The sequence below is a fragment of the Micrasema longulum genome, unplaced genomic scaffold (genome assembly GCF_059751315.1).
Source record: "Micrasema longulum isolate JH-2025_06_02 unplaced genomic scaffold, ASM5975131v1 h1tg000254l, whole genome shotgun sequence".
Lineage (NCBI taxonomy): Eukaryota > Metazoa > Arthropoda > Insecta > Trichoptera > Brachycentridae > Micrasema > Micrasema longulum.
Genome location: NW_028277459.1, coordinates 129,021 through 141,084, shown reverse-complemented (window position 1 = coordinate 141,084; position 12,064 = coordinate 129,021). Strand labels below are relative to the sequence as shown.

General features: G+C 31.8%; 2 protein-coding genes across 2 annotated transcripts; both read right to left on the bottom strand.

The window, feature by feature from the left end:
* Nucleotides 1-2,246: 2,246 nt before the first annotated feature.
* On the bottom strand, nucleotides 2,247-4,939 carry LOC148283188 (trypsin Blo t 3-like). Its single transcript, XM_088223912.1, has 4 exons — nucleotides 4,894-4,939; nucleotides 4,167-4,356; nucleotides 2,976-3,231; nucleotides 2,247-2,540 (listed from the first exon to the last, which is right to left on the bottom strand). The coding sequence occupies exons 1-4, from the start codon at nucleotides 4,937-4,939 to the stop codon at nucleotides 2,247-2,249; spliced, it is 786 nt and encodes a 261-aa protein (XP_088080038.1).
* Nucleotides 4,940-9,670: 4,731 nt separating this feature from the next.
* LOC148283187 (trypsin-1-like) lies at nucleotides 9,671-12,064 on the bottom strand. Its single transcript, XM_088223911.1, is given in 5 exon segments — nucleotides 9,671-9,993; nucleotides 10,458-10,713; nucleotides 11,299-11,407; nucleotides 11,410-11,484; nucleotides 12,019-12,064. Coding segments are annotated over 5 exon segments (780 nt in total). The 3' UTR covers nucleotides 9,671-9,699.

The window sequence follows — 12,064 nt, the reverse complement described above, 5'->3', positions numbered from 1 at the left end:
CCGAGTTCTGAAAATTGAAAAAGATTATATCCTAAAATGCAATCTTAACCTCAAAGCAAAAATTGAACAATTGGAAGCTGAATTGGGTCTTGTTATGCGTAGAGTTGCTGTCGCTACTAAAGCTAGTTTTTCTTTTGTGGATATAGTCCGTCAACATAAAAATACTTCTTAACTACTACTTATCGCGAAGACGGGGCTTTAAATTGGACAAGCAAGGCTTGAAGTATGTATTTTCCCAAAGAATGACAACATAAAGAAACGAAAAAAAATGTTAGAGACACATTGAGGCCTTCAAAGCTGGTAATCAGGGTGATAGGACTAAATACAATAAAAAAACAAAGGGATAATAATCCATACAGCAACAGCATTGGAGCAAGAGAAACTTTTAAATGTTCTTGCTGGACTGGTGGCATCAAATTCATTGAGTACCAGGATGCCTAACGAAAAACTCCCAAGAATAATATAAAATAATCTAACTAGATAATTTTTTCTTGATAGAAAATAAATTATTTATAAGTCCCATTTTCGCAATTTCGTAAGTCCACGTTCAGTATCATCTTGTCGTTGAGTGTATGAAGTACCTGCAGTCGTGAGGCAAAAGCTAGTATCAAATGGAATGGTATACGCTGGTTGGACCATCTGAAGAGTTCGTAATTTTTCGGACATAACAATTTGTTCCAATTGCTAAATGACAGGGCTCTAATTTATTCTGCAAAGAGGTAGCTCAATGTTTAGACTATGTTAAAGAAGGGCATGACCAAAAATAATACTTCACTCAAATTGCTAAGCCTATTTGTGCAACTTGTACAATTTTCAATCGACCAGCTGGCCATCAAACTAGAGATGGTGAATGTCTTGCATTTAAAGCGGCGCTTGCGAGGGACTTGGTAAAGACTGAGCGCCTACGATGCTCAGCTAAACCAAGGACTAATTTCGAACCATCAGTTTATTATCAAAATTTAAGAGGCTTGCTCTCTAAGTCACCTGAATGCTTGAGAAGCGTCCTTAATCAAATGTCAGGTATAGTTATTTAAACTGAAACATGGCTAAAGGATAGCATTTTTAACACCTAGATCCTAAACCCGAGATATAATTAAATATTTAGAAAATATAGAATACGTGCCAATCAAGGAGAAGTGGTCTCCTATTTGCATGTATGAACAAATTAGATCTTCATGCGGTAAGGTTAATAATAATAATAAATCTTGGAACTTATGAAGAAGATATGTATGTGCGTAAAAGTCACGTCAAACAGTTCTATATTATACATTTGTGTAGTTATGTCCCACCTAATTCTCCAGTAAGACGATACAGTGCTCCACTAGAAATTATTGCCTGTCCTACTTACCTGTTCTATTTTTAAAAAACAATTTGAACAAAAAATCATTTTTCGTACTTTTTTATTTTTAAATGCCTTTTAATGATTTATTTTTTACACGAACAATCAAAAGTGGTGTCATTATATAAAAAAAGCTCCAGGTCTTTGGTTTCAAATTAAAGACCAGTGGCAATTTCATCCTAACTTCCAATTATTTGAAATAATTATCCAAACAGTAGTATATAGAAAGACTGAACCATTGACAATTAACCAACATCATTATTTCAGATGTGATGGATCTACAATTACTAATTTAATGGTAGATACTAACTATTTGACCGCTTTGGATAACAAAGTAAAATTTAATGTTTCATATTGTGATTTTGCAAAAGCTCTTGATTCAATGGATCACTTGATTCTACTAAAAACAGGATTTTCTAACTTCTTACTGAAATATTCTGCCAGTTGTTTGTGTGATGGGTAGCAGTTTGTGTCATACAGGAGATACAAACCGGAGATATTTTTGACTTGGTCTTGAGACCACAGGGCTCAAATTAAGGGCCGCTTCTTTTTTTCCATTTTCTTATTATTTATTTTATCTAGTTCTATGATAAACATAGTCTGATACAATATTTACATCAATCCTTATTTAAACGTTATTGATCACTATTGGATATTTACTATCATAATAACAATGTTTTTTTTTCATTCATGATTTTTTTTTTTAAATATTGATTTAGCAAAGTCGTATGGATTCCTTACTTTGCACCAGATAAGCCTTTTATACATTTAATAAAATTGTTCATTTTTACTGGTTTTATGAAATTAAAAAATAATATTTAGAAAAAATATGGTTTATTTACAAAATGTTATTAGTCGGGTAAAAAAATGATTAAATAGTGATTGTTTGTTTCTTGAAGATTATCATTTACATTTGACCTTCAATCCAAGTCACGAAGAATGGAACTCTAGCCCAGACGCCTGGATATTTGGGCTTACCGCAGCCATTTCCCCAGGATGTGACTCCGATGATTTTTCCTCCAACAACGAATGGGCCACCAGAGTCGTTTTGGCAGGCGTCCTTGCCACCTTCATCCAAAATTCCTCCACAGATCATCCTGTCGGTAATGGTGTTAAATCCTTGGTAAGCAGCGGCGCATGCAGCCTGGTCTACAACGGGGATGACAACTTTGCGAAGAACGGGGGTAACAGATCCTCCAGACTGGAAAAAAAAAACAAAAATGAGCCAAAGGCAAAAAATGAGGTGAAACATAAGAAAATGTAAGGTTTAAAACAATTACAAGCTTAGTTTTATGTTTTCTTCAAAATAAAAAATAAAAACTCCAATGAAAAAGCACGAGAAAACAAAAGTTGCTAGAAAAAATACGAAAAAACTAGACGTTTTGACAGATTTTTTTTTGTTAATATTTTGATGGTATAACTGGTTCTCAAATAAAAAATTAAAACATATGCTAATTGCATGAAATTTTTCTTCTGGAAAACCCATTTGATGGGTAAACTCATTTAAATAAAATTCAAAAAGACAAACGTTTTATGTCTCGGTCTATTGCAGGATGGTTTTTGTAAATAAAATGTATAAAAAAAAACAATAAACAAAGTAATAATGATTTTGTCAAGAAATTTTTGATCAACTAACGGAAGTAAATCCCCATCCAGTGACCAAAGCATCGGCTCCAGCAGCAACATCTTCTCCTTGTGCTGGGAGAGGAATCAGCTTGGTATTAGTACCATCGACGGTGATAGGGGTAGCGAGGATGATCACAGCTATGTCGTAGTCAATTGTGGATGAAGAGTAGCTCTCGTGAGTGACGACCTTGGAAGCGGCATGTACAGTACCACCTGAAGCATGGTTGCTAGATCCAGCACGTACCTGCCACCTAGTAGCGCTTGTTCTGAAATTGTTTGTGAGACATGAGACATTGTACAAATGGTGCATTTGTGAGAAAAAAAATCAAATTGTTTAGGATATGTTTTTCTGAAAATTGTTGGTCTACGTGTTCATTTCTTTAAATTTTGTCATAGAATCGATTACTTACACGCTTCAGAAGAAGTACGAAATAAAGAATATCTTAAACACATATTTTAAAAGACCTATATATATATTTCCAATATTGATTGATTTGTTGTTTATTTTGTCGAACTCCATGTTTAATCTTTATATATAAGAAATTGAACACTAATTTGAGTCAACTGAACACCGTATTTTATTTTAACAAATATAAAATCGAAAGTTCCGTGACAATTATTTGGCGTAGTTAAGGCATTTTCAAACAAATGTGAAGATTAGATGGATTGAATAAAACAATCGATTGATGAACACAGTATCTAAAGTCTCAATTACGCAGTTTTTTAATTTATTATCTAAGAAGTTTCAGCACAAAATAACAGTTTGAATAAAAAAAAAAAATTAACAGTAAAATGAAAAAGTGATCCTTTTTTTTTTCAAGTACCATATCTTTTTTTTTTTTTAAATTTGAAGTTAAAAATATAATAGAAAAAATAATTTGCGTTCTTGTGATGTACCCTAACATATTAATTTTGTTTCAACTTTTTGTTAGTAATTTACTATTGTCATATCAATTTGCGGTAGAGCGGGATTCGAACCTCGGACCTTTGATCGCATCGCGCGATACCACAACACGGTTCGGTTCCCATAATAGAAAAATACAGAAACTCAGTTACACACAAACCTGAGCCATAAACGTTCTTCCAGACAATTCGCAGAGCGGTATAATTTGTTAAAAAAGTTCAGGTCGCATTATTAGAAGCGAATGAAGACATTCTTATAAATATACATGACTGCTTAAACAAAACGAATGATTCTTACCCAGTTGTGCAATGTCCAGCGGTCAGGATGACAGTTGGGCTGATGATGGAGCCACCGCAACGGAAAATGTAGTTAGTGCCGGATGAAGCGTACTTAAGAGCCACCTGCCATGGGGCATCAGTGATGCTGGCTTGCTCACCACCGACTATGGGAGCTTGGCCAATACCAAAAATTGGACGGAGGGTAGCCCCTAGAAAAAAAACAGTGATAAATCTGGAATAGTATTTTTGCTCTAGTTAGCAGGTATGAGTATATTAATTTAAAATCATGAAGAATAAAAAATCTTTCTCTGTTAGAATAAAATCAGATAGTGAATGGAAATAAATTATTTTTGAATCATTATAGTTCCGATTATATTTTTACAAGCAAGAAAGAAAATAAAATATATTTTTCATATGGGGAGATAATATAAAATTGTTTTCATTAAAAAAAAAATACTTTATCGAAAATATTTTATTTTATTTATTCACTTTAATTTTTTAATAATTACTTTAACCAAGTATTAAAAACTTAATTTTATTATTTGAATACTTAAATTCTATTTAGAAACCCAATTATAAATTTTAAACATATTTTTAATTAAAAGTAAAAGCGTGGCACGGCAATAAATTGAGTCAAAATATTACAACATAATAAAGAAAACTACGTCATTTGTAATTTTGCGTTCATTCATTTAAACCAAAAATTACATTTTTATTATAATTCGCAAAAATTATGCGTTACTTACCATGGGTCAGAACCAAGAAAGAAGCCAACACAACGAAGCGGAACATCTTGTAAGTGATAACTGAAACTGTTTTTCCTTGGCTATTTATATAATTTTCTGATTTGATAATTAATGATTATAAATAAAACACTTCAGGTAATCCAGTGATCTTTGGGATTTCCAGCGATCAATAATTGTTATGTCATCTTTGTTATTATCAGCACTTTTTTCCACGGAAATTATATTTTGTAAATCAAAACAACACCAGAAGCATGCAAATGTCCTTGCCCCTTAACTTTATAACTCCTGTTTTAAATACTCGAGAGAATATATTAATTTAAAGCTCTCTTTTTTTTAATAATTTATTTATAAACTGAGTGTCAAAAATAAATGTTAATGAGTTATTTTCTAAATAAACTTATATTCGCTTTTGAAATTTAATAACCTACTTGGATTTAACTGTATTTTAATATATTGTGATTTTATTTTATTTTTGTCCAATTACTCGTATTAAAAAAAATAATTATTATAACTCTCAACTCCTGCTTTACTTCTCATTTATTTTATACTCATATTATCATCTTCACCCTAGATTAAATCATGTTTTATACATTAAGTATACCAACGTTCGTTGGTTTTTAAAAAAGGCCCAAGCTTTTTACGTTTTTAAATACTTACTCAAGGCTCTTTTGATATTGTTATGTCACACTCGTATACATTAGATACAAGACTTAATATATCTAGCCTATTTTTTTGAACGAAAAAGTTTTTTTTGTTATCTTCAAATGGACATTTTTACACCGGATTTGGAAAGCTAAATTGGATACCTATGGAATAACTATGTTGGATTTCAATCAAATATTATAATTTTTGTCTAATATTTTGAGTTTGTCCAATTTTTCTTAGACAAGGACTGGATTCAACTCCCTGGATGTTGGATTTTAATGAAATACATTTATCCCCGCTACGCAAAGAATAGATTTGACGCCATTACAACAATAAATCTATAAAAGAGAGAGCAGCAAGTAAGAACTTATAACAAGGACGACGGAAACGTTGTTTAGTGGCCGGTGTTTGTTTGAAACATATTCAGTCGGTTATTGATATGAACTTTTTTTACATATTTATTTTACTATACCAGGGCTAAATTATATGATATTTTTTTATAAATTAACGATAACAATGAAGTTAACAATATACCTCGATATCCTTTTTTCAAACTTCTGAACTTAAGAATATCTAGTTTTTTACTAGAAGTAACACGATGTTACATCACTGCGTGCAAAGGGATTATGTGCCAGTCTTTAAAGAGGTAATTTTATCGCAGCAAACTATGTAAAATAAGAAGTTGAATTGTTATTTTCTATAAAAATTCACTATATTATGTAGGATCTTGAATAATATATAAGTGCATTGCGAAAGTTTTAATAAAAATAATAAAATGCTGAATTTATTCGTTCCTTTTAATTTGATACTCCAAATTAAGTTAAACGTTGTTTAATATATTTCAACCGAGATAAAAAACATTTTCTAAAGGGGAATAAAGGTGTCTAGGAATTCACAGAGCTGATGATCTGATAATGCCCCGTAAATTTCTCGACTATCTTCCCTTGTATGAAATGTTTTTCTTCTCTGTTTAAATAGATTGAGCTTCAAAGGGGGATAAATCCAATGAATGTCTACAAGTTTGGACATACTTAAAATGTTGGTAAGAAGCTCTTTTAATTATTTTGTTTATTTGTAGTTTATTATAGAAATATAATATACCACTGATATTTAAATCTTCAAATTTGGAATTACTCGTGACCGGTTCATCACTTTAGCGACATCTTTGTGACTAGTATCTTTATTACAAAAAATAACTCATAGTGCTCTTATGTGGTAGTGGTCAAAGTTAATATGAATTGAACATTCTTTAAGCTTCTATTTAATTCTAATTTTAAAGATTTTGTAAATTACGCACAAAGTACGTTGATGGGCCTTTTGCCAAATAGGAAGTTCTTCCAACCAAGCATAAAAAAGTTTAATTTACATAATTTATGATACAAAAATTATTCAACAGAAAATACAATAAAAAGCAAGAGATCCAAAAGTAAATATAACTTTATTAGTACATAAATAATCGTCAACTCATTATATTTCTCTAAGGAAAAAAAGGATTAAGGGAAAAGGGGAATGGAGGATAGATAAGGGAGGAGAAAGGAGATGTTTCTTTCATTTAACCCATTGTACATAATATTATTTGCACATTGGCGGGCTTATTGCGAATTTTTTTTTTTCAACCAACCAATGAAATAATACTCGTAGTTCTATTTTTATAATTCAAGTAACAGAACATATTTAATAGAAAATAGGGATTAAAAAGCTTAAAATATTTAAAAAATATTATTAAACGTATTTGTTTATAAATTACATTCAATCAAAACTATTACTCAATATAAAAAAGGAAAAAAGAGGAAAGAGGAAGGAGGAGAGATTAATGAAGAGAAATTTGTTTCTTCAGACGTTATTTAAACATAGATACAGAAGTAACTAAAATCTTCGATGTTTGATGGGAGATGATTCCACAGTCGAGCCGAATGAACACTATATGAGTAAAAGAAGAAAGAGGAATTGTGGATGCGTTTTAAGAAAGTGCCTTGAATATTAGAACAAAGAGGTAAACCACGAAGTACATTGAACAGAAGTTAGAGGGATTGATAGTCTCTCCACTGTCTAATTTTGAGCTATTCCAGTTGTCTACGATAATCATAAATGTGTTCATTTTTCCTAAAACCATAAATAAACCTTATTCATATATTTTGAAGTTCTTCCAGTTTATAGAGTTACTCACAGCTTAAATTGGTCATGGAAATATCAGCATCAGCAAATTTCAAATGGGTAGTTGTAATGCTTGAACGAGTGAGCAAATCAGTTGATTTGTGGATTTTTTTTTGTTTTTTTTACAACATGCATAAAAGCTAAAACAGAGCATTCAAAAATAAAGGATAATTACATACCAATAAAATATATATTTAATTTTATTTTATTTAATTTTATTTAATTTAAAGTAAAAATAGTAAACAAAAATCTCACAAAGGCATGGCCTGTTTGTGGGTATACAAGAAAATATGAGTGAATTTTTGCTTTTATATTAAATAGACAGTTATACTATTTTGGTTTAACATAAGAAAGAGAAAGCAAAATATTATGTAAAAGACTATATTTTTTTACAGTAATTAAAAAAGGAAATAAAAATGTTAAAAAAAAATGAAAATATTCCTTTTTATTTTACATTACATTTTACATTTTACATTTTTTTTTGCACCACAACAGGCCAGGAGGCCTAATTACAGTGGTGAATTACATCACAGAGCACCCAGGCTTGAGAAAAATCACATTTTAAGTTTTGTGTTCTCACCGGGAATCGAACCCAGAACCTTCCGTGCGTGAATCAAGCGTCTTGACCACTACACCATGAAGGCCGCCGGGCCAAGGGCAACCATTAAAGGGCAACCAAATACATCATTAAAAAAAGATTTCATATTTTAAGTTTGAATCCAGAATACTGCGTGTTTTTTACTTAATGAACTTCTAGCGTAAGTACATTTTTTTCACATTACTGTACGCATTGCAAAAACATGAAAAATGCATTTTTAATTTACTCTTTAGTCGTCATAATTCACCGTTTTGACGCGTTTGGCACCAAGTACTGTAAAGTTAAAAAAATAAAACGTTTATGTTGTTATTTACCCCGTAAGATAACCATTGATATATATGTATACACTTAATGCAGCATTAAACACTTAAATTGTGTTCCGTCCAACTAAGGTTCCGGAACCTAACTTAAAGTTAGTAAACGTGAAGCAGCCTTAAAAAGCGCGATAGTTCACAACTCACATACTCACATTGCATTATTTTTCTCGAGTACTAATAAATTAATAAAACCAACAATATGTCGAGATTCGTGAGATACAATGAAAAGCTGAGTCAAGCCGTATCGACAAACTTTAGAAATGAACGTTGCTTCGAAGAGCGAATGGCTAGCAAAAAAAACTACCCGGAAAATTTACGAGACAAATTTTGATGGGTTGAGAAAACGAGGAAGACTGAGAAAGGATGCATTACCAAATCAAACTAACACTTGTTGACGGACATGTCATAAGTTGGAAAATCGGCATACATTCCTCAAATGCATGAATCTGCGTGATGGCTTCTTGTTAAAAACACTTCTAAATTTTGCTGATTTAAAATCCTTGTATTATTTGTTTAAATAAAAAAAAAAGTTATTTTTTTGAATATTTTCCTGTTTAACTTATTATAATCAAAACAATTTGATAAAAAAATCATTAAGCGGTTTTTTTTTCTATGAGTACCAAAGTTCCTAATTAAGGTCTAAATTTCGCATAATTTGCTGTTCGAAAATGATTTATATTTTAATACCATAAGACTATAACACCTAAAAACACCTCTCTGCTGCTTCCACTCCCATTAAGTCCACTAAATAACATTGTGTCTTTCTTTATAATAATGGCATTGGGCGTATTTATAAAAAACGTTTATTTTTTTCATCAGAAGTACCTAAAAAACAAATTGGTTTTAGATTAAAACCATGTACTTTTTTGCGATTTAAAAAAAACAACTATCAAAATAGTAAAATTATATGAAATTTATAATTTAAACCAGTAATAACATACAATTATAATTTAATTAAAATAATATTTATTTTCTACTGGCTTTATAAAGGAATAAAAAATGAATATGTTAAAAATTGTTTATTTACAAAATGTTTTCGATGGGGTGAAAAAAATATAAAATAGTGATTGATGGTTTTTGGAAGATTTTCATTTACATTTGGCCTTGAATCCAGGTCACGAAGAATGGAACTCTAGCCCAGACGCCTGGGTATCCGGGCTTAGCGCAGCCATTACCCCAGGATGTGACTCCGACGATTTTTCCTCCAACGACGAATGGGCCACCAGAGTCTCCCTGGCAGGCGTCCTTGCCTCCTTCAGCCAAAACTCCTCCACAGATCATCCTGTCGGTGATGGGGTTGAATCCTTGGTAAGCAGCTGCACATGCAGCCTGGTCTACAACGGGGATAACAACCTTGCGGAGAACGGGGGTGACAGATCCTCCGGACTGTGAAAGGAAAACGAAATTAGCCGGAGATTCAAAATAAGGTGTAGCACTATTCCTTTGACTTTTGTTTCAGGGTATAATGTGACGAACATTTAAAGAATAGTTCTGAGGGCTGTATTATGCTCATTTATCAAATGGATAATTTTTTGGCTTACAAGCTTATGCTTAAACCTAATAAAATAACACTAAAATAATGCTGAATTGTACTAATCTGACGATGCCTATTAGAGGACTTGAGCAAGAAATATATTAAACAAACTAGCAGTTTTTTCAGAAATTTAAGTACTTTTTTACTTTGTGGACGTGAATGAATTTTTGGCAATTTAATGTATCCAATCGAACCAAAGATATTAATGAATATGGCGTATTCTAGTGACTTTTTATTTGAATATACACTTTGAAAATAATTAACAAATCAATTCAAAATCTCAATAGCATTAAATTGAAAATCTTGAGCAACTTACGGAAGTTGATCCCCATCCAGTGACCAGAGCATCGGCTCCAGCAGCAACATCTTCTCCTTGTGCTGGGAGAGGAATCAGCTTGGTATTAGTACCATCGACGGTGATAGGGGTAGCGAGGATGATCACAGCCATGTCGTAGTCGATCTTAGATGAAGAGTAGCTCTCGTGGGTGACGACTTTGGAAGCGGCATGTACAGTACCACCTGAAGCATGGTTGCTAGATCCAGCACGTACCTGCCACCTAGTTGCGCTTGTTCTGAAATTATTTCTGAGACATGAGAGATTGTACAAATGGTGCAATTATGAGAAGATAAATCAAATTGTTTAGGAAACGTTATTCTGAAAATCGTTGGTCTATGTGTTCACTTCTAAACATGTGGTCATAGAATCGATTGTTTACACGCTTTAGAAGAAATACGAAGTAAACAGTATCTTTTATACATATTTTAAAAATCGTATATATATATTAATATATTCCCTTTATTTATTGATTTGGTGTTTATTTTGTCGAACTCCATATTTAATCTTATTTTAAAAGAAATCAAACACTGATTTGAGCCAACTAGACAGGTTGTTTTATTTGAACAAATATAAAATCATGTTAGAGCGAAATTCGAACCTCGGACCTTTGATTGCGTCGCGCGTTACCACAACACGGTTTGGTTCCCATAATACAAAAATACAGAACTCTGTTATATATAAATCTGAGCCATAAACGTTCTTCCGGTCGATTTGCAAAACGGTATAATTTGTTTTAAAAATTCAGGTCGAACTATTAGAAGCGAATGAAGGCATTCTAATAAATATACATGACTGTCAGAACAAAACGGATGATTCTTACCCAGTTGTGCAATGTCCAGCGGTCAGAATGACAGTTGGGCTGATGATGGAGCCACCGCAACGGAGATTGTAGTTGGTGCCGGATTAAGCGTACTGAAGAGCCACCTGCCAGCATCACTGATGCCGGCTTGCTCACCACCGACTATGGGAGCTTGGCCAATACCAAAGATTGGACGAAAGGTAGCCCCTAGAAAATAAAACAGTGAGAAATCCGAAATGGTATTCTTGCTCTAGTTAGTAGGTTATTCATTAAATTAAAATTATGAAGAATTAAAAAAACTTTTTTTGATAGAATAAAATCAGATAGTGAATGGAAATAAATTATTTTTAAATCATTATAGTTCCGATTATATTTTTACAAGCAAGAAAGAAAACGAAATTTATTTTTTTAAATAGGGAGATAATTTCAAATTGTTTTCTTTAAAAAAAATACTTTATCGAAAACATTTTATTTTATTTTTTCACTTAATTTTTTAATAATTACTTTAACCAAGTATTTAAAACATGATTTTATTATTTGAATGCTTAAATTCTATTTTAAAACCCAATAATAAATTAAAAACATATTTTTAATTGAAAGTAAGAGCGTGGCACGGCAATAAATTGAGCCAAACTATTCCTACATAATAAAGAAAACTATTTCATTTTATATTTTGCGTTCATTCATTTAAACCAAAAATTACATTTTTATTATAATTCGCAAAAAATATGCGTTACTTACCATGGGCCAGAACCAAGAAAGAAGCCAACACAACGAAGCGGAACAT